The 27500-nt window shown below is 43.0% G+C and overlaps 1 protein-coding gene across 1 annotated transcript; it reads left to right on the forward strand.

The window, feature by feature from the left end:
* The first annotated feature begins 11679 nt into the window (after nucleotides 1-11679).
* LOC135103645 (carboxypeptidase Q-like) lies at nucleotides 11680-25141 on the forward strand. The gene is made up of 10 exons (XM_064010197.1): nucleotides 11680-11770; nucleotides 19266-19666; nucleotides 20732-20841; nucleotides 21019-21169; nucleotides 21741-21987; nucleotides 22098-22265; nucleotides 22590-22708; nucleotides 23638-23802; nucleotides 24193-24256; nucleotides 24451-25141. Exons 1-10 carry the CDS (start codon nucleotides 11683-11685, stop codon nucleotides 24642-24644), a joined length of 1707 nt encoding a protein of 568 aa, XP_063866267.1. The 5' UTR covers nucleotides 11680-11682; the 3' UTR covers nucleotides 24645-25141.
* Nucleotides 25142-27500: the final 2359 nt, after the last annotated feature.

Consider the following 27500-nt stretch of genomic DNA (forward strand, 5'->3'; position numbering starts at 1 on the left):
CCGGCTGCCGCCAAGGACAAATTCTGGAGAAGAGTACTCGTCTACAATGTCACTGCTTTAATATCCAAACAACTAATTACCTGACTTTCATTCTTGATACATGTAAGCAATAGTGACTTCCTGCAGCCACTCCCTCAGTCCATCAAACGTAACACGGGACTGAAGGACCAAACGAGGCGGTAATGTGGTAAATGCCAGAGTACAAAGTATTATTGCGAAGCTAGTAACGATCGGCGGTGTTTGCGATATTGTGATGAGCTAAGCTTCTGTTCTCAAGGCTATGCTGGCGTCGTGACCTGGCTCTTGAAGTAGTAGGATTAAAAGGAGAGATCACAACAGACCGCTTGTTAAGGAAGGCGGTGGCGTAGCAACAACTAACGATGAATAGATGTAGGTGGAGGAGGAAGGGAGGACGAAAATGCGGCGATGGCCAAGCGAGGAAGGGATGATTAGAGAGTACAATGAAGGTGGGTGCTAAGAAGGAAAGTAAAATACACACAAAGAAGGAAATGACCCGTAAGTATAATTACACCTGAGCTAAAAATGAAATACAGAGGGGAAGAAGGAGAAATGGAAGGGGAGCAAGATTAAAAAAGTTATATAAATGTTCTCTTCGCTTCTGTTCCTGCTTTGGTGGAGGCTACCGAAACAGAATGGATCAAAGGACTGACAGAGCAGAATATCCGTGAACGAAACGAATGAATCAGTGATGAAAGGAGGTAACAAACCAAATAAAAAGATACTGAAAAAAAACCCTGAATAGACGAAGAAAGGAAAGAAAAAGTGAGAGGTTAGGAACCATTGAAACGATTCCACAAGTGACAGGAGGTGTAGTGGCAGCGGGAAATGAGTAGCCGGCGCTCTTTGTCATTCTCCTCACTAACGAGACTCAGCTCACGCCACCATCATCCATGCGACACGAGGTGACTCTCCTGCTCCTCCTCCACCGCCACCACCACCAGCATCACCACTCCGACTACAGCTGCTTCCTGGTTCTTTCTGTCCGGCGGGTTGTGATGAGCTGGGATTGATCGTGATGAAAGACAATAAAAACCTTTTTACGCTTCGTTGTTCAGTTTCTCGCACTTATTAAACCGGACGCGCAGGCAAAATTTTCTTATTCGTGTAATATTTCTATGGATTTCTGTTCATCTTCTTTTCAAATGGGTTTTTGCATTTTTTCCCTTTATTCTTTCTTTCTTTCTTTTTTTCCCAACTATACTGACTTTTCCCTCATCCCACATGTACCTGGGAAAACAAGAGGAAGGTAAATTGTGAAACCCGGATATCCCAGGGTAAGGGACATCACCCTACACAGGCTTAAAGGTCACTGAGACGGACCTGACCGCCGAGGTCACGCGCAGCTATAATATATGCCCCAACTTTTATCTTACTCATCCCATCAACATCCATCACAGCCTTCACTCCTATCACCAACCGTCACTCCCACCACCGCCCATCACTCCTATCATCATCACTTCTGTCACCAATATCAACCTGTCACTCTAGACTTCTTTCAAACGCTTTCCATCACTACCGTCACTATCAATCAGTTCATCACCATCAGGATCCATCACTCCCATCATCACTCCTCACCCTCACCATCACTAACGATCGTCCCATCACCATCGTTTGCAGACAGACGGCAAGGAAGAAGGTTACGGACCAGTATTTGCTGGATTGGAGAGAGAGAGAGAGAGAGAGAGAGAGAGAGAGAGAGAGAGAGAGAGAGAGAGAGAGAGAGAGAGGTGGGGGGGAGGGAGGAGCGGTGATGTAAATGCTGGTGGAGGTAACGTTTGTGCGCTAAGGAATACTAACACAACGTTCAAGATACAATAACGTCATCGATAACACTCCACAACGACGAGCGGAGAAGCACACGAATGCCTGAGGCGGCGAGTTGAAGGCTGGAGTCTTTTTCGTCAGTAGCACAAGACAAAGAACGCCTTCAGTGATACAAATCAGTAAGTTGTCCACGCGGGTTCCGCAGACCAGGAAGGAGTACGTACGATAAAAGAAGCGTATTTTCCTGTTAATACACGAACCATATTCTTACATCTTTCGGGATTTCATCTCGTCTATCTTCAACTGGTTCTAGAGGAATCAGATGCGGAATTTTAAATAGTGCTTTAATTAACCCTTTCACTGCTGTTTGGCACGTCTTTCCTTAATTATTAACCACTTTGACATCTTTTCTTCTACAGCCACCTCCAGACATTGTACAAAATCTGTTCCTTTGTATGACTTTGTCTTGTGGATGTTGAAAAGATTCCATATATTGCTTCAAATGCTGTTAATTGTTGCATATCGCAATGAAAGGATTAATAATTCTAGTATTAATCTAACAAGGATGCTTCATTATCAGTGGTGAGAACACCGCTGAGATGTTAAAACCGAACAAAAATCTCTGCTGTCCTTGAAAAGTGCTTATGAGTCAGAACAATTAGAAAACGCAGGTCCAGTATCATTAATATTTGTGTCCCTGGGTAAAGATAAGGTAATACTTTGTGCTGTATCACTGTGCAGTGCTATTTGTGTCAAACGAAAAAAAAAAACCAAAGGAATAAGAATTACACTCATGCTAAGGTGTGGGTAATTATCGCGTTCTGTGGGAGGTGTTCATGTTTCTCGTGTTCATCAATATATGCTTACCGTATGAAAATATAGCTAGAAATTTCGCTTCAAAGGCGTCATGGAAAATTATACGAATATCTCAGAAGGCAGAGGTGAATTCACCGTGGATAGATCGCCTCAACTAACAGGTAACCTTGTGTTCTAAAGCATTCAGGGGTAAACATCAGAAGTGCTCTCTCCACTCTTCAGTCTCCACACACACACATACACTCTCTCTCTCTCTCTCTCTCTCTCTCTCTCTCTCTCTCTCTCTCTCTCTCTCTCTCTCTCTCTCTTCTGTGAGATTAATCGCTCTTGGAACTATTTCGGAAACGAAGGAAAACTAGAGAAATGCAGATTTTTTTTTTTTTATTTATCCTCAAAATTCTCATTAAGGATAATGTTCCACCAAATTTCCAGTTATTCTCGTGGGTTGATTGCAAGTGTTTGTGATTTGCTTGTCACTGGTTCTGAATATACAGTAATGCATTCATAATTACGTATTGAATTTTATATGTAATGGTGACGGATTAACGCCTACGAAGTTAAAAAAAAAAAAAAAAAAGCCTCTGAAAATATCAGTAAGGCATCAGCTATCGCAGCGGGATATTTAGTTCCACATTCACCTTTAAATTTTTCATAACAAGTTCATAATTACATTACCAGTGTATCGAGAATTCCCTCTTTTTCCTCATTAGTGTTCGTTCCTCATCATTCTCTAATTTCTCGGGATGACCCAGTTTCCTTCTTCAGGTCATTCCATACTGATCATTAACCTCTATATTTTTCAGTCCCATCACAGGGAAAAAAGTTCTCACCACCACCACTTTTCATCTCTGGTCTTTCGTTACAAGTTCTCCAGTTTACATCAGTGCTCGTCGCTCGCCAGTAACTGTGCAGTCTACTATTTTTTGCAGAATGGAGGTGGGAGACGACAGTGCCAACGAAGAACAGTTCATACATACATACATACATATTTCTCCTTATTTAAACTCAGTATTGCTCGTTTATTTTCTTTCGATTACTGTGCTACATTTCTTTCTCCCTCTTCAATTTATTTCTAGTTTCCACCCATTAATTTTCCTTCGCCAGCCTCCCACATGTCTCCAGTCTGACTTTCCCTCTGTCACTTTCTCCGAACTCCTTCCCCACCCTCTTGTCCCTCTACTGCTGGAAACTAGGTCAGGGGGAGCGGGTGACTTACAGAAGCCCGTCTAAAGCCCTACAGGGAGGCATGGTAGGGCGTGGCAAGGCTTGGGATGGAGTGAAGTGGGAGTGACGGGAGGAAACGGGAGGGAAAAGTTATGGTGAAGGTGGTTCTGCTAATAATTTGTTGCGTGTGTTGCCTCGGATGAATGAAAGACTGAAGGGAGTTATATGAAGCCACGTTAATGTATGTGAGCCTTTCCTTTGTGTATGTGTATGTGGTTGGGGGAAGTTCTGTGGAGAGAAAAGATGGGTGCTTTAGGAAAAATATGAGTCATTTTTACAACTTTTCTTCTCTGTCTGTCAGTAAATGTTTCAGTGAAGAACGCACTTTATTTTTTATTTACTTTATTCTTTATATTTTATCTTGTTTCATTTACCCAGAGGTCTGCTTTCTTTTCATCTCTGTATACAAATTTTTCAACAATGCTCGTCTGTCTTTTGCATCCATCTCAATGTTTCTGTGTCTGTCTTTGTGTTACTTTCTGTGCATATACATCACTGTTGTCAGGGCTAGTGTGCGCAGCATTCTGTTTGACCCTATTTCAGTTTGTCAGTCTCTGTTTGTTGGAGTCTGTTTTATAATTCAACTCGAGCCCGAACTTGACCTTATTCTGGGGGAAACAAATAGCAAACCTTCGGCGAGACGAATGTAATAGGATTTATACTGTACTGCTACATTTGAGAGAGAGAGAGAGAGAGAGAGAGAGAGAGAGAGAGAGAGAGAGAGAGAGAGAGAGAGAGAGAGAGAGAGAGAATGCTACATCGTTAGTTACTGTACCCATTCTCCACTTGCTGGCTTCATTTTCTTTCTCTCTCTCTCCTCTCTCTCTCTCTCTCTCTCTCTCTCTCTCTCTCTCTCTCTCTTCGTTAGCCCGAGTTCAAGGCCTTCCAGGCCCATCTTAAAAAAGAAGCAGCAGCCCAGTTCCTCTCGCTTCCTAATTTAGATAATTGGCGTTGATAAAAGACTCACGTAATTAGGTTTTGAACAGTAATCGAACGTGAAGCTGAGTGGCCGTGAAAATTTTTTCTCCACTCCTTCTTTTCCCATCTCACTCTACTAATATCTTCCCGTTTCTTTCTTTTCCTCCGTCTCTCACTCTCCTTTCCCCGTTCCTTCCTATTCCTCCTCCTCCTCCATCACCAAACCACGCTTCGAGCCTCTTTCCTCCGAGCCTTTCTTTCACTTTCCTTCAGGTCTGTCTTCCTTTCCTTCACTTTCCTCCCTCCTCACGCACAAGGACCTTTCTCTCAGCCCGAAATGTAATCTATGGATGGAAACGAGAGAGAGATTGACGGAGACGCGGCAACTGGGCCAAAGTCGACTCCCCATCCTCTCTCTCTCTCTCTCTCTCTCTCTCTCTCTCTCTCTCTCTCTCTCTCTCTCTCTGATAGTTTCCCTCCGATAGTACGGCTATGTTCCTGTTGTACATTTTATGGCTTCCTCTTGCACAGAGCAGGATTACTTCTTTGTAAATTCATATGCTGCAGTCCTCCTCCTCCTCCTCCTTACTCAGTTGGGGCTTCTGCCTAGGTCTGTTCCTGTTCTGTTATTGTTCTTTGTGTGTGTGTGTGTGTGTGTGTGTGTGTGTGTGTGTGTGTGTGTGTGTGTGTGTGTGTGTGTGTGTGTTTCTTCCAATCGCATCCAATTAATTTCTTGCTCACCCACCAATTCGCTTGCTCATTTGCTCGCTCACACACACACACACACACACACACACACACACTTTTTTTCCAAGTTTGTTTCAGTGAGTTTGGTCACTTTCTCGCTGCTTTCTTTATTTGATTACGAGAAGTTTTCTTTCGGAAAATTTTTCTTATAAAATTAGTTTCTCTGTTATGTATTCCATCCCATTTTTACTTCTCCACTTTCCGTTGTCCTACATTCTGTCTATGATCAAGGGAAGTATGCCACTTTTATTTATGATGTAAACTATATTTTTCAAAGCTTCATATTTACATATTTAGTTCCCATATTGACTTGGGCTTATATTTAAAGTCCATTCTTTTCATCACTTAAGTTATTAAGATCTTTTTTTTTATTTTTCACTTTAATGGTCATCTTCTTTTCCAGTTTTCGTTCCCACTTTACCTCGAGACTTTTCAGACACCCCCGTCTCTCTCTCTCTCTCTCTCTCTCTCTCTCTCTCTCTCTCTCTCTCTCTCTCTCTCTCTCTCTCTCTTGTCTTCTTTTTACTTCGCCTTATCCCGTTCCCTCCAGTCCATAAATAAAGCGTCTAGGGCGAGACGTAAATCATTGTTCGGGTGTAGGACCCTCTTGCCCCACCTTGACCTACTTCCCAGAGAGAGAGAGAGGCTGGAGATGATCGGCTTGTATTCTGGGGTGAAGGCGAGACTAAAGTAAACTTAAAACTCGGGCAAGTGGGATTAAGTTTGGAGCTGATGTGTAGCTGGCTCATCCCCACGACGCCTTTTGGGGATTAAAGTCAATTTTAGCAGTTCATTTGCAATGCCGATGGTTGTATATGTATTCCCTCCTCCCCCCTGATGGCTCATGCAACAGGAGGGGGCTCGGGGCAAAAGGAAACAAAGTACACACATTTTTTCCTCGGCATAAAAATTCCCCTTCACCTGCGTCTCTCTGGGTCTTTTGTGCGGCTGGAAGGATGGCGAGCAGACTTGCATGAGCTTTGAAGCTGGAAATAAAGTTTGAGATTGGATTGGAACTATTTTTTCGACTTCTATTCTTTCGTAGAGAATTCGATTTAATAAAGTAGGTGCGGGCTTTTCCATTTCTCAGAACCCTCAGTAAAGTATCTAAAAAGATTTTACATTCCTTTCCTTCCTGTCTCATAGCAGCACTCGGAACACACAAGGTCGCAGGAATACAACAGCGGGCGTTAATGACAGAGGCAGGTTACTGGCGCTTCCCGCGATTGTCTCTTTGCCCTCCTTCCATGTACATATTAACACCAACACGGATCTTGATCTTAATTACACCGCAGTAAGAGAACCGCACGAACCGCGGGAAATAAATGCTTTCCGGCACATTGGGACAAACTAGAACAGACCCAAAATATTAATGATCTTCAGAGGTGCGGAGAGAGGAACTTAAATGGAACTGAATTTCTTATGGTAAACTCATGCTCCATTAATAAAAAAAAAACTTAATTTCCTTTCGCAATGACGTACAGGTGTGTTTAAAGTATAGGTAAAAGTAACTCTCTTTTTTTCTCTTACGGGTTTAGCATTTTCTCTCTTTTTTGATGCTTAAAAATTTACAAGGTTTTATAAAATAGCACTTATACAGGTCAGCCTCAGCCAGCAGCTGTATATGAGGTCAAGGAGATATGGGTACTTTTTTCTTTAATTTTTTTTTTCCAGCGCTGATTATGGGTCGAGTTACGCTCTCAAGGCTCAGCGTTTTCTTACTTTTTTATGCTTCCACCAAATATATTTTCCTTCCTTCGTTGCGTCTTGGGAGCTTCTCTTTTTATTCTTGTCCTTTCAGCGCTTCCTGCCGCCACTCTCGCCGTCCTCTACGACAGCTGCGTCTTAACGTACTTGGAAGAACACAGCTGGATTCTCCTCCTTCTCCTTCTTGTCGTAGCGTTTATCTCCCCCTCCTGCTCTCCCCCTCATCCTTAACCCCTCTACTTCAGTGCCACCTGATAACCTCCTTCCTCTCTTGACTCCAGCCACCCAGTTCTTCTTCCTGCACTCCCCTCCACCCACTTTGTCCCCACACGCCCTCAATTTCTCCTTTACTCTTCTACCTCCTTTAAGTAATATATACTTCACATACGATATAAGACCGAGAGGAAATATGCCACTTGTTCCTCGGCCTTGTATCCCTCTCGTCGGGGGCCTGGTCGGGGCAAACGACCGGATGGAATGAGATCACCATTACGCCCGTGACCTACTTGTGTTCGATACCACTGACAGAAAAGTGTCTGATCCCGAACACTTGCTCTCGAGTTCTCTCATTATTGGGTTTCTGCTTCGTGTCTCTTCCTCCTCTCATCCTCATCTCAAGGCCACATGCAGCTCACCCACTATCGTCTTCATTTTGCGCTGTGTCGAGTTTTATTTATTTACCTTTACACCTTTACATGTCAACTGCCTACAAGTTCATATATCAGCTTTTATTTCCTTTATTGGCGTGAAGGGTTATGAGGATGTATAGTATGGACTGGATAAAGCGACTGGATAGTAACGACTGGATAAAGCGTTCCGTAGAGGTACCCAGAAGGAAGGGGAGAACAGAAGGGCGATGTAGATAAAGGAAGGGAGGCGGCAGGAGATGCAAGATGAAAAATAGGTTAACAGAAGCAAATTAGAGAGTAGGAGGCAAGGTAATGACAGTCAGAAAAGGAAAGGGAAGAGTAGTTAGAGGCAAACTGTGAGGAGATAAGTAGCTAGAAGGATGAAAAGAAAGAGAAGGACAAGGTAGAACAGAGAAAAAAGTAAAGGAGAGAGGAAGAGGACGAATGAGGTCAAATGAAGAAAAGGCTAAGTAAGGGAGATGTGGAGAGGGACAGACAGGAAGGGAGAGAGGGATGCGAGGAAAAGAGGAGATGGTAGGATGGTAGGGGAGGGATGGGCGTGGAAAGACAGAATGAGGGAGACGTGATGGATCACCGGCACACTGGAAACTGAAGACGAGGCCTCCATTGTGTTGTTATGGGTCATGAAGGGAGGCAGGAGAGAGAGTGTGAAGCAGGTGGGGAGTGTGAGGCAGTGAAGCAAGTAGGGAATGTGAGGCAATTGGGGAGTGTGAGGCAGTTGGGGTGTGTGAGGCAGGTGCGGAGTGTGAGGCAGGTGCAGAGTGTGAGGCAGGTGCGGAGAGTGAGGCAGGTGCGGAGTGTGAGGTAGATGGCAAGTGTGAGGCAGGTGCGAAGTGTGAGGTAGATGCGGAGGGTGAGGCAGGAGGCGAGTGTGAGGCAGGAGTGTGCATGAACCACCGGGGACACTCGCAGCGCTGGGCTTCAAAACACTCATATGGAGGGTATGAATAGAATGTATAAGAAGTGGTGGCATTGTTGTTTTTGACTTTAAAGACACTGTACACATGCTGTATTGTTTGATTCATAGCTGTCATAATTGTAAGTACCGACATTATTTCTACAAACATTAACAGGCCATTATACAGAGCGCCTCATTGAAAATGTGTATGGAGATTCTCAAGGCTAAATATAAACCAACCTCCTAAAGTCAGCCTTGTATTTGCTGACGTCATACTGTCAGCACCGAGTTGCCTACTGTCTTCGAGGGCGGCATACGACTCCATGAAACACTCAGCTGTATTCATCTTCAGCAATGTTTGAGTAAATATATCAATACTATACGAAGACCTCTGAGATTTAGAGGCTTAAGGAGACAGATTCAGCAAAGGTTTATGGATAACAAAAAAATCGTTTTGGATCGGTTGTGCCTGGTGGCTCTGGCTAGACTACTCGTGTGTCTCTAAACCCTTCACCCCGCTGAATACTAACACCTGTTAAGCACCACACAGCTCGTGGTTTGTGGCTCGTGGCAGTTAGCAAAGATTACCTGTCTTCTCCCAGACTGATTTTGACGGTTGTGAGATGCACGTATGAAAAACGTAGTCTTCATAAAAGCTAAAAATAAATGCAGCTCATCCATCGCCTGTGTTGACACACGAGTGTTTAATTATGTAACAGGCGGCAAAAGGAACTATTGACGATGTGCATAATGAAAACATGTTTGTTTCCCAGTCGTTATAATTTTTAGGTCTTTCATTTTGGCGGGAAAAAAAGTTCATGGAAAAGAAAGCTGAAACTCAGTGGTAATCCTTGAACACAATTACAACCGAATCCTTAAGAGATCAGCCTTTGTGTATTCGATGCTAGTTTATAAGGGAGGTCCTTGGCTGCTCGACACGGCTGATTACTAACAGGCTGCCTCCTGATAGTGAGTGGCTGCAAGGGAAGAAAACAATGGTGCAAGACGCCATCTAGTGAATCATTGGTATGCAAATAGGTGCCTGACATGTGTGTGAGGCATAGAGACAGGCAATCCAGCTGTGGTGACCTTCTTCCCTTACGTTAAAGGGAGGCGTGGGTACACAATACATCTTCATAACAATAAGAGTATATGTAGACACTTTACAATAGCAAACAATAGCAAACGATGTATATGAAAGAAGACATTTATATACAAAACACTCTCCAAAATACCACTTCGAGTAAGTATTTTGGCACTGTCTCGAATGCCTCCCTCACTCCAGCCTTGAGTTCCCATCGCCATGCTTAAAGGGATGCAGAGCAAGGGGGAGAGAGGAGAAGGAGGGAAAGGGAGGATAAACTGTGACCATTTTCTAACAGCCTCATCAGCTGTTCAAGGCATCTCTGCGACACGTGTATGAATAATTATCAACTTAACAGTGATTCCCTGGGCGTCACGTGACGGGCTCTTGCTGCCACCCTCCAATCTTGTACCGCCAAGCAAACGGTACACCACGATTCGAGAGAGAGAGAGAGAGAGAGAGAGAGAGAGAGAGAGAGAGAGAGAGAGAGAGAGAGAGAGAGAGAGAGAGAGAGAGATTCAGAAAAAAAGTTGAACCTTCTTTGTTTGATTCATGGGTTGAGTAATAGAGATGAACAAAGCCTGTTGCCATTACCTCTCTTGTAAATGGGACGAGGTACGTCTAAATCCTGGAAGTCTCGTTGGCAATAATTTTCTTTTCTTCTCAGGATGTACACTGTTTTGTGGTGGGTGGGGTGGACGAGTGAGAGCGGCGTGATGTCATTCTAGCCGGGTATTATTATATCGGTTCATGGGAAAGTAAAAGCGAGATGCAAATATTTTCGTTGTACGTATTAGGTCTTGTCTTGTAAATAAAACTATTTTTTATTTACCACCTTTCCATACATTTAAAATTTTGCTTACTATTCGAATTTAAGACGAAGCAAGTCAACACAAATAATGGAGGCGAGGATTCACGTGACGAGCAAAGGCGTGCTGGTGTTCCCTGCACCTGCTCTTCTACAGGTTGTCTTCAACGGTAGTGTCTTGTGTTCAGTCAGAAAAGTTGACACTCCTGAGTCTCTTACAGCACAAGAGAAAAACACCCGCGAACGTCAGTCACTTGTCTGCCACACTGTGCTGGAGGCCGCATGTGGGAAGCGACGTTACCAAGCTCACGTCACTACCAGATATTTGGGTATCCACGTGTACAAACGCCACCGCCACTGAACAAACGGAGAGGTAAGAGGACGGCAATTCCCCCGAGGACAACGTAGATCTTTCGATGAAGAGAATATAAAATAGCTTCAGGGTGTTGTGCTAACTAGTCATATACTGTACACACTACACCCACAAGGCATTTCAAATATACTTCCTGGTGTGCCACCCCATATATCACAAACCACAGAGTTCAAATTTCAGAGCATCTGTAACATGTGACTGACGTGCATTACCGTTCTTCATATTCTCCAAATATTTTTAATGGGTTTGACCTTCTAATGATCAACAAACACGATGCTCCGTCAGGTATTGATGCATGACGTGACAGATACGCACTTGACTCTAAGAGACCTCTGCAGACAGTAAAACATTACCTCTTGACAAGGGAGGGCAAGGCAGTGGTGCAAGGCGAGGGCACACAACCTCTGGCGCGGCGGCGATAAGCAGGCGGGGAGTTTGGTGGGGTGGACGGGAAAAGAAGTGTGGCTGGTGGAGGTTCTCTCCACGATAACACAAGCCATGTGAGGGAAGATCTGGCACTGTGGCTGAATAAGGTGCGCAACAACCTAAAAATACCAAAATATTGAATATTTGAAAATTACTTATCGTATCAAATATACCAATTTAACAAATAATATGTTGAACAAATCACTGGATTTTGGCTTGTACATTTAGTATTATGATAGCGCAGAAATGTTTTGCTTGATGAGTGTGGCAAGGACTCATCTCTCCCTCCATGCTTCTTCCTGGCAAGTAGTACTTCAAAGCAACGGCTGCCAAGGTAACGCTAAATTTCTGTCTGTATTCTGATGAGTTTTTCTCAGTTTTTATTCATATATATATTTTTTTTCTTATATTAGAATAGAGACATATGGACCTCGAGGAGACTTTCCCTCCTGTCCCTGGCATTCACACACTATATATAGACGTGTCGCAGCGATGCGTGGTTCATCCTTAATGACAACGAAGTGCATCCTGTTAGTTAAACCATACTGCCACTGTTACTGGCTGTCACCTTTTTCATCACATTCATTCCTCCCTTATTTTCAGTTGATAAACAAAAGTTTAATACCCATTACCTCCACCTAAGTCTGTGACCAAGGTCATCGGGAGTTAATGGGGTAAATGTAAAGAGCCTCTGAGGAAGACCAGAGACGTGCAGTCTAATGGGACAGATAAACCTGTTCCCCGCCTCTTGCTGTTGCTGGCATCAACACCGCTGCTGAAGATTGCTGGTCACTCGCATGTACAAGGACACAAATATATCATGCGACCAAAGTTGTCATTTGGCCTTGGGCTGTTAATTGCGATATTTCACTTTGCTAACTCAAGGCCTGGAAAACTATGAAAGAACATTCACCTCTCCCAATTTCTTTTAGGATTCTTCGATCTATGAGAGCCACTCGGCACGAGGCTGGTAGGGCGTTGACACTGGGTGACGGTAAAAGCTGCCACAAGACCCTGATAGACTTCTTGAAGCTCCGCAAAGCTTTGATCCTAAAGTTGTTTGGATGGAGAGGTAATGCTGAAGAACGTTTGGTTTAGAAAGCGTCATGGAGTTGAATGGGGGAGCTAGAGGGGTGAGGAAATGTACATTACTGTATGTGGAATAGAGGATTTCACTACCCTTTCTGCATGTCGTGTGGCCTTACTGCCTTGCCATTACGCTGTCCAGCCGCCTCACGCGATCGGTATCTTTAATCCTCACTCTATTGTCCCTTGTATTGGTGAACTCTGGGACTTACTTCCTGTGTCTCCTCTCGCTTTCTCTAATGACAAAACACTTTCAGCCCAGGGGGAGCATATTATACGAGACAAGGCTGTTCTTCGAACTTAGAAGGAATAGTTCTTACATTTAATTTTGTGGGAATTTTAATGGAACGGAAATGAAGGTGATTGTTGAGTGCATAGTGTTCTGTATTAACTATAGGGTGATAAGAGATGAAGGAGAGCAAAGTACAACAAGGAGCCAGAAACTGAAATAAGTATTTCCCGAAGGCTGAACCAAAGCTTGTAAATGAGTTCGTATGTGTTTTCCTTTCCACCATATTGACTAAACATCCTTTCAGTGGACAATACACGCCTAAATCTCGAGGGTCGCGTAAAGACGCTGCGGTGTGAAGGGGAACTGAGAACCATAAAGTAGGTAGAAAATCAAGCGTGAAACGAAGGAATAAAAAAGTAGGGAGAGAAAGGGACGAGATCAGAAAAGAGAGGGAAGGGAGAGGGGAAGGACGGCATGGTTGAGGACATTAAATGAAGGAGGAGAAAGGGAAAGAGATGAAGGGAGAAAATGAGAGATACGAGAGAGGGACGAAAGGAAAAAGGTCGGATTTGGGGTAGCTTGCCAGAAAGGTCAAACACACCGCTTTGGTTTGACCTTTCACGATTCTGCCAAAATAGCCTCATGTGATAGTTAGAGTCATAAAAAAATCGACTTTAGACTTAAAATCATCACCTGTTCCATCATCCTGTCGGCGCCTGTCTGTCCAATACTGGAAATCTTTTAATCTCGAAGGAAAAAAAAAAACCTTTCAGCAGCCAACACCAACACACACTTCCATCACTTACTGGAGCCGTGTATTATTTCCCTTGTGTTGTGTGCGCGTTTGTTCCCGTCCAGCGCTGAGAGGCATTTTATGATTTTTTTTCTTTTTTTTTATTGACCTCCTTTTACTAAGTAGTTCTGCGAGACTAATGATCCGAGCGCGACAAAGTAACAGTCACATCCTTCTTCCCTCAACACCTGTCTGGTTTACACGGACGCAGTGATAACAACCTACGTATATATTTTTTCTTGCTTCTAAAGGCGTGGTGTCCAGGTAATACTCAGTGTAATAAAGGCACTGATTTGTATTCTTTGCACGTTGGTTCTTTCCGTCAAATAACACCTCTGTACGTCGGCGAAGGATACGTAATGCATAAAAATGAGGATGACTTCTACAAATGTTAAGATGGTAATGGGTATGCCTTAGCTACTACAGGTGAGTCTGCCAGGTGTGTCTAGGAATTGAGATTTTTTTTTTATCTGTTGCTGAAAAAAGTCGTTCACACTGGAACAGATGAGTGTGAAAAAAAACAAACTTATAGAAAGAGAGAGAGGCAGGAAAAATGTTCTGTCACTCCGTCTGGTTATGTTAGGGTTATGGTGAATCAGCCTCATTACTATTCAGTCCCCGTTGGTTGCCACCAAATTAAGAAATCTCGATGTCAGTCAGTTTTGTTTCTGATGGCATGGGTCCCACCTGGCGAATGACAACACTAGCCTGTCAGCGTTGTGGGACTAGATACGAGTATAAGACCCTCTTTTTTTTGTTTACAGCAGAAAACTCCCATAAGCCTCACAACATCACCAGGTGTAACTACTAGTAGCTTGGTCCGGTAGTGGGACGTCGCGGCGTTTGTATCGTGGATTGAGGTAAATTTACACTTTCAGTGGGAAAAAAAAAATAGCAGAGATACCATAATAACTAAAGGCAATAATGTAATAAGGAAGATAGTAATGTGCACAGGCAATAATGACTACAGAAATCAAGAAATAGATTTAAAAGAGAGAGAAAGAGAAGCAAGGTAAAGATAAGAGAGAGGGAGAAGAAAGGAGAGAGTAAGGAGGAAGGGAAGAAGAACGAACCATTAATGTCAGCTTTTGGCGAGTTCCCATAACTTAACCAAGCGAATTTTCATCATTTCACCGACAATAAAAACCATGACTTGGTGACTCTATCGCTTCCCTTCTGCAGGTCCTTGCGTGTCTCGCTGCCAGATGCCCGTCAAGGAGTGAGACGCACGCGGGTCATCGAGTAAACATTACATGCGACATACTAGGAGAGAGTTCAGAGGAAGACGAACGAGGAAAATGCATGATGGTGTGGGGCGCAAGACCGGAATAAATAAACAAATTTCGAGGCGCAGATACCATGCAACATGCTTATGACCAACATAAAAAGAAAGTCATAATTGATGTAAAGGGAAGCAATTAGAGACATTAAGATGCTTTCCAATCGCATTTTTGGAACAAGTGTATACAAAAGTGTATCACACATACAAGAATTAACTTAGATATTGTCTTGGAAACGCTTATCCGTATTTTCTTTTCCTTTATCCATGTTTCTGGAAATCTGATTTACTATTCAACTACGCAGTAGAGGGCAGTTTATGCATGGGATGCACCTTCCCTTCTCCCCATTTGAGCACGTCACTCGCCTGCCAACACGTCCCCATTGACGTCACGAGGAAATCATGACGCCACGAGGAGCAGCCATGACACCTTCAGAACTGACGAGAAAGTTAGGTGTGCTTCATCATGGCTGCCACGCCAGTGTCCTCGACAAACCTTCCTAAAATAACACCACTGCACTCCACCCCCAGCATTAAGCATCCTCCCCAGTCACTTGATATGCGCTGCTTTGAATTCTGCTTGGGTCACTAATTATTTTTCACTGACGATGAGCGGCTTTTATTCTCCTTGAGCAAGGGAATGAGGTAATCTTTATGCTCTTTCTGGGAGGGTAAGAGCTGGAGCTCAAGTGTGATCAAGACCGTGGTGAATTACACACACACACACACACACACACACACACACACACACACACACACACACACACCAAAATAACACTCATCATACATGACAAAGATGACAGTTTAAAAATGGAACGCACAGAGTAATACTAAGTCCAGTGGTATTTCAGTATTAGATAAAGCACATGGCAAGTCACCCGCACGCGCCTCGGCTTTCTGGTGGTCAGTAGAGAGGAATGGAAAAGAGCCAAGGCACGTCCTCAATGTTTTTTATGAGTAAGGCTTGAGTTGCATAAACCACTTGTGTATGTATTACGGCAGTGTAGTGAGAACAATGGATACACTACTGATAAAATGATGGTGGGAGGACGGGTTGGCTGGCGGGTGGATGTAAGGATGTGTGTGCGCGCACGATATGGCTCTTGGGCCGACGTGGAGGTGTGCTCGTCCGCACTACACTGTAAATCTGCAGAGAGGAAAATTTGTTACATCATGAATAGTGATCCTCCTCGCACTCTTGCTGCCAAGTTTTGTTCTGCATGCTATGTTGATGTGTGTGTGTGTGTGTGTGTGTGTGTGTGTGTGTGTGTGTGTGTGTGTGTTAAATGTTCCCGTGTTGCATGGTGATGACAAAAACGACGACATTGCTGTGTGTGAATCCATACACGTATGTTTTTCTTCAAGCGTCTGCCAATTGGCAAAAAGGGGACTTGGGCCGTAGTTTTACCATCTTACTTATAATTCAAACATGGAGGTGAGAGTGCATGAAAGGTGTAGGCAGGTAAAGGGTTTGCAGAGGTAGAGAGAAGGGGACGAGAAGCAGTGAGTGGTAATGTGTGAGACTTAGCGATGGCGAAGATGGAAAAGGAAAGGTGATTCATCCAGAGAGGATTATGAATGGGAGGTGGTTAGAGGAGAACGAAACTTAATGATAAATGTTCTTTTGGAATACTTGTCATTCCTTGAAAGCAATATGACAAACATAACCTTACTTCATTTTAAACAGAAAGGAAATGTTAAACCAATAGAAAGATAACTATAATCTTTTATGAAACACAACAGCTGGATAAGGCGTGATAATCTCAGATGGAGTAGGACTGTGTGGGATGAAAGTAGTGGAGAGGTGAGAGTTGTGGAGGGGTGAGGGTTGTGGACGGATAAGGGTCGTGGTTGGGGAGAGACAACTGGAAAGGAGTAATAGCCATGGAGGTATAATATAGGGAAGTGGTGCATAAAAGACTTAGAAGCAAAATTTTCCAAAGTGCGCTGACTATTGAGAGTTGGTCACAGGAAACGCGTAGATAGTTTCGGGCTAAAAAGGGAGATGTAGTTTTTCGCAGGTTTGTGAGGCACTTTGGTAAAATGAAATGCGCATTTAATCTGCAATGGAGTATCTGTCAATGGAATGTTTGAGAGATGTTTTAAAAGATAGTTGAGTATGTACATCATACGTGTGTATGCTGTCAAAATACGTGTATTCTGCAGGATAGCTTTGCCAAGTTCCGTAGTTACTTTATTAGTAATTTTTTGCCATCCGCAAATATTAATACTTTGCAAGTGAGCTTGTCATCACTACATTCACTATCCAGAATAGGAAAATACGACAACAAAACACCGTTTAACACCACAGTTTCTTTTCAGGGAGTCAGAAGGCGTGACTGGAAGTGTCAGCAGGTGTACAGTGCATAAAGTGTATGTATACCTTTTATAAATTTCCCTCACAACACAAAATAAAAGACTGGGATCTCTTGACAGAGAGGTCAGCTCATGCGTCATAGGTGAAGGGTTCATGCGCGCGCGTGTGTGTGTTGGGGGGGGGCATGATTTTTGTGTAATATTGTGTTTTGTTAGGCTGATGAAGGGTGCGTGGGCGATACGGGTGAGGAAGCAAGGAGTTGTTCTGAGTAAAAACTGTGCTCTTTCGCCTGGCGACCAACACGAACACGATACACGTGGCGCAAGCTGCTGCAACGTTCAACCTGCTACATCAATGTCTGCATATGTGTGTTTATATGTAGTACGTGTGCATAATTATGTTGTGTGTATGTGTGTGTATGTGTGTGTGTGTGTGTGTGTGTGTGTGTGTGTGTGTGTGTGTGTGTGTGTGTGTGTGGTATCAGCGTGGTGAATGACCCGTGCAGTACTTCTAGTGGTGCAGCTTTCGGTACACAATTCTGCATTCTTTTTCATATATACAAGTGAAGGTTGCTCGCGGCATGTACAATGAAGGGGAAACAAGCCTGTCGAGCGACACAAAATATGAATCCCATAAATAAAGAGATGTGCAGTTACAGTTGTCAAGATTAGAAAAAAAAAAAAAAAAAAAACAATATCAGTGGCAGCAACAACGAGATAATAAAGGTGAAGTGCAAGAACCTAGACTAAACTGACCTGAGGGAGAAGACACCTGAGTGACTGCATCATGTTCCAAAGAGCTGTGCGCGGGAGTCCTTGCTAAACATTAAATTTGCGTGGTTCCTTATTTATCTGTTTATTTATATATTGTGATGTATAGGAGGGAAAAGCAACGAGTTTTTTTTTTTTTCATGTATACAGAAGTGGTGGTGCGTAGCGAATGATTATCATCCATTTCTTTCCTAGGTATTTCGATCCTATCACTAGTGTCACAAAAAAAAAAAGAATAAAAAAAATAAATATAAATAAATAAACAAATAAAAAAAAAAAATAAACAAAATGAAATAAAAAAAATAAATAAACGTGAGTCAAGAGAGTCTACCTGTGATCTGCGTTGGCCACTGATTCCAAAGGCTTACTTCTATATCTGTATATGTTTTGTATCTGTAGATTTGTACCTATTATCTTTATCATGTTTTAGTAAGTGTGTATCTGTACGGAATAGCTGGCGCATGCATGGTACTTTTCAATACATTTCTAGACATTATTTTGCTTTATTGACGAGGCATTAGCAAGTGAAGTTAGTAATAGTCATGATAAAGTGATGAGGAATGAAAGGCAACTGTGGCAATATACCAATTCACCTGACAAGATGAAGCTGTGAGTATGACAACAGAGGCATTTCACGGTTCGAATGAGCCGTGACAAGTCCGTGATCTCCATTTTACTTTATGAGAATGCCATGACGTCTTTTCGTAATGACTCACAAAAATAAGCTGTTATGATGAAATATTTTTTGCATTAAATTGTGTATGCATACTGATTTTTCCTTTTTCATTTGGCACTCTGCATGCTTGGGTGAAGCTTCGTTATATAGAAACTATTATTATTATCATTATTATTATTATTATTATTATTATTATTATTATTATTATTATTATTATCATAGCTATTATTACTGGTAATTTTTTTTTCCACTTTTTTTCCTTCTTCTTCTTCTTTTTCTTCTACTTCTCCTTTTCTTCTTCTTCATCTCCTCTTCTTCCTCCTCCTTCTTCCTATCACTATCACTCTTGAATTTTTTTTTTTTTTTGCCCGTATTGTTTGGTTCTTTTTCTTCTTATGTAGTTAACAATATTTCACTGACAATGAGAGATAAGTTATTATTATTATTAGTAATCTACTTCCTCTCTTCTTCTTATCAATATAATTCCTAAGAAATTATTTGTCAGTCTTTTTGGTTTCCTTTTTCTTATATAGTTATCAATATTTGGCTGACAATGAGAGATAAGTACGAGGTCTCGAGGAATGTAGAGAACAAGTCAGTAAGTAATCACAAGATACTGATAACACAACTACACTTGATAATGTTGTGCCTTGACGCCAGTGTACGTTTCCCGCAGTCTGTCTGAGGTTTGCCTGCCCGTCTGACCTCCAGTCGCGCCTTACCATGAGACGGAGAGCCTCGTTGAGGACCCTGCTGGCGGCGTGTCTCGCTGTACACGTCGGATGCTACGTCGTGGAGAGAGGTGACACACGCGTGAACAATCATGTCCTAAGGGAGCAAAACCTTGTCCTCGAGGAGAGGGCCGAGAATAGCGTCCATTCACTGATCAAAGTGACAGAGAGCACCAGTACCACCATCCCTGCTCCGCAATGCGTCCTGCCCCCGGGAATGGCTGAGGAGATACAGGGCTACCAGGAGGTGGTTGATCGCGTCATTGACTACGTGACGACCGGCGACTTCAAGGGACAAGTGTACAGTCACCTGGCTAACCTCGTCGACACCTTCGGCCCGCGAATGGTAAGACAGGGGGGAAAAAAAAGGTGCTTGAAAGTCTCTTTGGTGTGTAATGCATACGAGTCTTTTCATCCGTGTTAGGAATGGGAAATGTAAGACTCTAATTCTCTGATTCATCAGGCGAGTGTGTTTAGAATAAGAGATTGGTAAATCACTGAGAATATTAGTGAGCTTTTTTTCCCATTGCTTTTAGAAGATACCCATTTGGTAAGACCATTTTCTATTACTTGGTTCATTCATATAGGGTAGACTAACGAAAACGTATAATTAATTGAAATACGAACTTTCTTTAAGTATATTATACGAAATATGATCTAAAATAAATGTACATTAAATAAAATACAATCTCTGTGCATAGAGGCATTCTCTCAACGCATGCATGGCAGGATTTTGCAATCTACTCGTATGATGTCCACGGACCGACCGTAATAGTGCTTTGTTGTACAGTACAATCTTGACTTCGTGCACACTGGCCTGTATGATTATAATTACAGGTACCGGATGTCGATTTTTCAGTATATGCGGATGCGGATATCTATTTGAAATATTTGCGGAATGTGGATGCAGATGTGGATATTTTCAGCTATCAAGAGTTTTAGCCATAAACAATTGAAATCTTAAGATACTGACCAAAATATGGATTAAAAACACTGTCTTTAATAAGTTTTTGAAAGGTGAAGTGCATGGTGATGATGTTCGTTCACAAAGAAAAGCATCGTTATCAGGTCTAATTCTTCGTAAAAGTCGCTATAAACATCAGAAATATAAAGTATCGGACCATCAGTCTCTCTGTCTGTCTGTCTGTCCACCCGTCCAGTCTAGTTATTCAAGATGTCCGCATAATATCCGCATCCATAGATGCGGATGCAGATGCGGATGGAGATGTTAAAAATGATACGGATATCCGAGGATACGTATGTGGATTAGGATATCCGGTCCACCTCTGATTATAATTACTGAGCCTGTTGTGCGTCCCAATTATTTATTTATTTATTTATTTTTTTTGTTAACCTCTCATGCAATAATCAGACCTCACTATGACGCGCTAACCCAAGGTTTCCTCTACAGACCGGCACGGGCGAGCTGGAGGCGGCCATAGACTGGATGGTGGAGCAATCCATCGCCGAGAACCTGGACAATGTACACACCGAGGACGTGCAGGTGCCTCACTGGGTCAGGTGAGGGGGGAGGGTGTCACCTTGACTGCACTGCATGCCACTGAGCACGTTTCAGTCAGCAGTGATGTGTAAATAATGCATTTAACTCTTTCCCAACACACACACACACACACACACACACACACACACACACACACACACACACACACCTTAACTCATTTTGACATCATCTCCCAGGAACAACGAGTCTGCCTGGATGACTCTGCCTCGCCTCAAACAACTCCACATCATGGGTCTAGGCAGCTCGGTGGGCACCCCGCCCCAGGGCATCACCGCGGACGTGCTGGTCGTGAAAAGTTTTGACGAACTAAAGAAGCAAGGCCTCAAGGTGGGTGTTGAGGGGCGATGGTGGCAACGATGGTATGTTAGGTATTCACACTCCAAAAAATATCGTTATATTGGAGTCCGACGAGTTTCACACTGAATAACCTGGCAGTCTCGGCAGGGTTGGTAAGCGTATTCAACTAAGGTCCGCCTGTGTTTCGTGAAGCGTTACTGTGGCAGCTCAAATCTTATTCCTTCATTATCGAGTGCCACTGACTTGATTCATGCAGGTACAGCTGCACTAAACACTTGCAGGATACCAACATGAATAGCCTGTTATCAATGGATCCGCCCTTGGTGTCAGTTTGTATTGTAAAAACTGTATAACGATACTTTTTTTAGTGTATGTAAATTTCAATGATGGAGATGGACAGGAATGGTAGTGCTCTACTGGAGGTGGTATTAATGGTGGTATTAAGGGGGAAGGGATGGTGGTGATAATCGCAGTACTTGTAAGTTGGTGTAAAAGCGGAAACAAAGAATGATGTTGAAAACAAGGAATGAATAGACATGAGTTTGCAAGCGTCACCACAGGCCGAGATCCTCAAGCTTACTCTCCCCATCACCCCGAACAGGCTGCGGGCAAAATAGTGGTCTTCAATCCAACATGGGAGTCGTACGGGGTCACTGTTCAATATAGATCACAGGGGGCATCTGAGGCGGCCAAGGTTGGGGCTGTGGCGGCGCTGGTTGTGTCGATCACGCCCTTCTCCATCGCAAGCCCCCACACAGGCCAGCAGTACTACAGTGTGGAGAACAAGATCCCTGTAGCGTCAGTCACCTTGGAGGATGCCGCCATGATGGAGCGCATGCAGGCCAGAGGTAAAATCGTCACTTTTTTTTGTTTAGGAAGACTTACTGATACTCTCCTTATTGTATATTTAGTATTAACAAATAAGTTAATATAAATCACGAGCGCCATTTTTTCTCAGGCCAGAATATCACAGTCAAGCTGATCATGGGCGCCAAAAACTATCCGGATACGATCTCAAGGAACACTGTGGCGGAGATCTTGGGAACACACCAACCCAAGGAGACGGTGCTGGTGTCTGGCCACCTTGACTCTTGGGACGTGACGCAAGGAGCCATGGACGACGGAGGTGAGATACGAAGTAGTGAGGGAGGAGAGGATGTGAAGAAGAATGAAGACGAGTGCGGAGAGGAAAATAGGTGAAAGTAATGAGTGAGGCAGGAAACGATGGCCTGAGAGGTTATCTTCCTGAAACCCAGAAGGATGTGGAGTTTGTGACACACACTATGAAAGAGAAACAAAACACATTGAATGATGGAAGTGACAAAGTAGCTCTTAATGGAGACCTATTCTCCTCAAAACCTGACGCTAAACAAAATACCTATAAATCTAGTAGGAGTTTACATATAGATGCCTGACAAGTACACGTAACTCCTATCTATTTCTCAAACAGGCGGCATGATGATGTCGTGGGCGGCGCTGGTGGTGATGAGGAAACTTAACATCAGGCCACGTCGCACCGTACGGGCTGTGCTTTGGACCGGCGAGGAGCAAGGCCTTCACGGAGGAATTGTATGGACGATTTGGGTTGTTTCAGAGAATTCCTGTCTGTGATATCATTAGTTTATTTGTCTGTTTTGCTTACCGTTGGTGAACGGTAACTCAAAGAAGTGCAAACACATCATTAATGTCTCTCTCTCTCTCTCTCTCTCTCTCTCTCTCTCTCTCTCTCTCACACACACACACACACACACACACACACCACTACACTACATAACGCAACGCAACACAACACAGCACAGCGCGACACAATCCAACACAATGGAACACAACACAATAACACAACACAGTGCGCGCACGCACGCACGCACGCGCGCGCGCGCGCGCACACACACACACACACACACACACACACACACACACACACACACACACACACACACAATACAACATACACAAACAAACACACACACACACACACACACACACACAACGCAACACAATACAACATACACAAACACACACACACACACACACACACACACACACACACACACACACACACACACACACACACACACACACACACGTGTTCAGTTTAATCAGTACAATCAGATCTCGATAGGAGTACTTGGACTAATGATTACAGGACCCACATAGCTGCATCCAACCTTGACCCACTTCCCTCTATTACTCACACATACAACACCATTTCTCCACCCACCCTTTTTTCTTTCCTGCTTGTTCCCTCTCCTTTCCCTCATACACAAAATTCATCATCCCAGTCCTTGATGCGAATATTACCTCTTTATCCATATCCCCGACATACATGAATCCTGCTTCCACTCCCTTCACCCCTATTATGAGCTGTCTCACCTACCCCTCTCAGTCACTAAAACACTACCTCCTCCTATCTTCAGTTACAAAAATGTCATTCATCAGGGTATTTACCTGTTTTCCCCCTGTAGCAGTACTTTTTTCCTTTTCCGTTGACCACAAAGGAGTACTTCAAAAGACACCAACATGATCACGAGCAGTTCCAGCTGATCATGGAGTCGGACAGCGGAACCTTCACGCCGCAGGGCATCAGCTTCAGCGGCACCCCTGAGGCTACGTGTATCATGGAGGAGGTACTGAAGCTGTTCCACCGCATCAATGCTACGCAGGTAATGGTTACTCCTGTGTCTAGTGGTGGAGGGTTTTAAGAGATAAGCTGTAGTCTTTATAACTACCATTCTCTTTCCATTGTAATTTATCATCTCATTACCACTAACATCACTTCCTTCTTTCCTAATGTAAGGATTGGAGGGATTCAAAGCAAAATAAAGACCCAAATTGCCTCGACGCACATGCTAAAGAGTTTTATAGGCCCTCAGAATATTCCTTTGTTACCTAAGGCCAGGCAGGCTCTCAAAAGAGTTAACTTTACAGAGGAAATTATACCACAAAGGGTCAAGAGCTATTTTTTATGGCACTAATAACTCCCAACTTCTATTCTTTTGGCGTGTTGGCGTGTCAATGTGTGTTTAATCTCCGGTTCTGTTTTTTGTTTACAGCTGACGAACCCCATGACAGGTGGTCCCGACATAGCGGTATGGGAAAAGCTGGGAGTCCCGACTGGTGAGAGACACTTAGCAAGGGGGCTATACTATTCTTATCTTACAAATTTACTCCATATTTTAAATGAATTGTTCTTTTACGTGTTTCTCGCGTTACATTACTAACGTTGCATATCATCTATTTTGAGGATCTTATCGAAGTTAACATTTACTTTCCGGGAATCTCCTGTCCTCCGTTCTGATTTTCTCTTACAGGCGGCCTTAAAAACGACAACAGTCGGTACTTCTGGTACCACCACTCCTACGGCGACTCCCTCATCGTGGAGGACCCGGACGTGCTGGACCGCTGCCTCGCCCTCTGGACCTCCGTTGCCTTTGTCCTCGCCGACATAAGGGAACGGCTTCCTCACCAGCAAGATCTGAACCACTTAGAGGCCGGCAGTGGGTAACTGTTCTCCTTCGGCTCCAAGGGAAATAAGACGCAGTGTGAGTAGTGACCCTTGCTATGCTGACCGTCATGACCCCGCCTGCTGCCACCTTCTTTCTGCTCACCATGTGGTGCAGCGAAGGCTAACCGTTTGGCGAGAGATATTCTTAGCTGTTCTAGTATTAATAAAGTTAGGCAGAACAACAGTAAAGTCTATAGTTTGAATTTGTAGCCTATTACAATGAAAAAAAAAAAAAAAGACTTTAGGCAGAATTGCAGACACAGTTTAGTATTTTCTAGTTGATGTCAAAGTCGATTGTCGGCTCGCCACTATGTACTAAGCTGATCGCTTGAAGTGTAAAAATAAAGATTGTCGTAGCCTTACTGCGCACTGTGTACCTTGAAATGGTCGTAAAATTTTCCTGAATAAATGAGGAAATGTAAACAAATTCACATGAAATTTATCTATACTGAACACATGAAAAGAGACGTAATATAAGCATGTTTCCAAATACAGTAGTTCCTGTATCATTCCTGCTTCCTTCCGTCCATTACCGGCATGCACCCCCAACCTCACCCACTCACGTCTCTTACCTATTTATGTCCATACTTCACATCAGTCACGTCAAATCCCCGGTCAACTAGCAGAACACGCGTGCAGTCCTGAATCATGTGGCTGCATCAAAGGCCGCCTCGTGCTGAGTGTTGCTCTACAGCAGCACGAGGGAAACATTGTCCTTATGAACCTAATAATAACATAAGAAGAATATAAGAAAATAAAGGAAGCTACAAGAAGTCATCAGGCCTACACGTAGCAGTCCCTGTATCAAACGTATCATCTCACCTATCATCTCTATCTATAAATTAGTCTAATCTTCTTTTAAAGCTATCTCACTCACGAGTCTGAGATACCCATACTAATCGGCACGTAAACCTGGCAAAAACAAAAGCACGGGGAGCAGTTAGCGCCACAAATCCACTAGTTACGATAAATAACGAGGTTCGCCGCTGCACTCGCTGTTATTTTATTTTGAAGACTCGGTTACCTACCAACCACTAGTCTCAGATGCACTAGTTAATCTTTATGAAGCACATACAAGGCTGGGAAAAGGGAAAAAAGAAGGACCTCACTACAGATGTTCTTACCACAGTGTCTCAGACATTAGAGAGGTAAGACCAGAAAGATGACAAATATTAAATACACGAAACAAGAGAGAGCTAGCTTGTGAAACACTCTATTCTCGTACAACTGTTTTTTTCTGTGATTATCTAAAGTGTGCCTGTCCTCTTAAGACACTTCTAATTTTTAAGATCGCCTTTAAAAGTTGATTGGCATTAAAACGGTTATGTTCCAGTCCATAACAAAGAAACGTTGATATTCAGAGAGGTTGGTTCGCCTCGCTACCACGACTTAGCGAGGTGTGTCCTGAAACAACTCACACGCACCTCCATAGAAAATTGTCCTCAGAGTTTTGAGGGGTGACATTCCACTTTGGGTGAATTGGTGGCTTTTTGTTAAACGGTATGTAAACTACGAAGAAAAGTTTAAAAAGATAAAAAACAAGATAAAAAAAAAGATAAGTGAAATACAACACAAATATAAAATAAATATAAGTTTTAATTACAAGTATTCCTTCAGCACTGCAGAACATCACTACTACTACTACTACTACTACTACTACTACTACTATTACTACTACTACTACTACCAACCTACACACACACACACAAACACACACACACACACACACACACATTAACTCTTAATCCACCCTTTTCTCTTGCTCCTCCCGCGCTGGCCTGACTCACCTGCTGTACTGCCTTCCTCAAAGCACACATCACACCTATTGTTGTCAATGAAAACTTCATTTGTGACTTCCACTTATTGCTGTGTTTACCCTTCACCGCTAGCAGTGAGAGCATTTTGCTTTCTCTGTTCCGAGATATTAATTTACATTACCATAAAGAAAACACATCGCAGAACTATGACATTTCCATCACTTGTAATTATTTATATCCCACAGGCACAGTGAGGTCTGGAAAAATAATAATAATGATGAAGATAGAAAAATAATGAAAAGAATAATTTTAATGTACTATAATATGTATTACTACCACTACTACTACTACTACTACTACTACTACTACTACCTGTATCTCAGTGAAATTTCACATTTCTCTCAAATGACAACGCACACCTCGACGTGACCACGCTAAACCTCAACCCACCTGTACAAACACTAACTACTCTTTTTCTTTCTTTTTTATGTAAGAGGGTCACTGGCCACCTCAATCCACCTGTACAAAAACTACCTACTCTTCTTTCTTTCTTTCTTTCTTTTATGTAAGAGAGTCACTGGCCAAGGGAAACAAAACCGGAGGAATCATAAAAAATTGATGGATAAGTGTCTTGAAACCTACCTCTTGAAAGAGTTCAAGTCATAGGAAGGAGGAAATACAGAAGGAGGCAAGGAGTTCCAGAGCTTACCAGAGAGAGGGATGAATAATTGAGAATACTGGCAAACTCTTGCTTTAGAGAGGTGGACAGAATATGGCTTCCCTGCTGAGTTGTTTACTTTCTGAAGGATTGGATATTTAGGAAAAGTGCGAGGTGGTATTATCAGCGCAGGACAAGAAGTATGGTTTAGAAGATCATTGATGAATAATAGGAAGAGAGTGGGTGACAAGACAGAACCCTGAGGAAAACCACTGTTGATAGATTTAGGAGAACAGTGACTATCTACTACAGCAGCAATAAAACGGTCAGAAAGGAAACTTGAGATGAAACTAATATTATCACATAATAATCCATAATAATCCGTCTCTTTTTTTCACTCCCATTTCTCTCGCCATGAACTCCACTTGGATCTTTGATTTA

This window comes from Scylla paramamosain, chromosome 9 (genome assembly GCF_035594125.1).
Source record: "Scylla paramamosain isolate STU-SP2022 chromosome 9, ASM3559412v1, whole genome shotgun sequence".
Classification (NCBI taxonomy): Eukaryota; Metazoa; Arthropoda; class Malacostraca; order Decapoda; family Portunidae; genus Scylla; species Scylla paramamosain.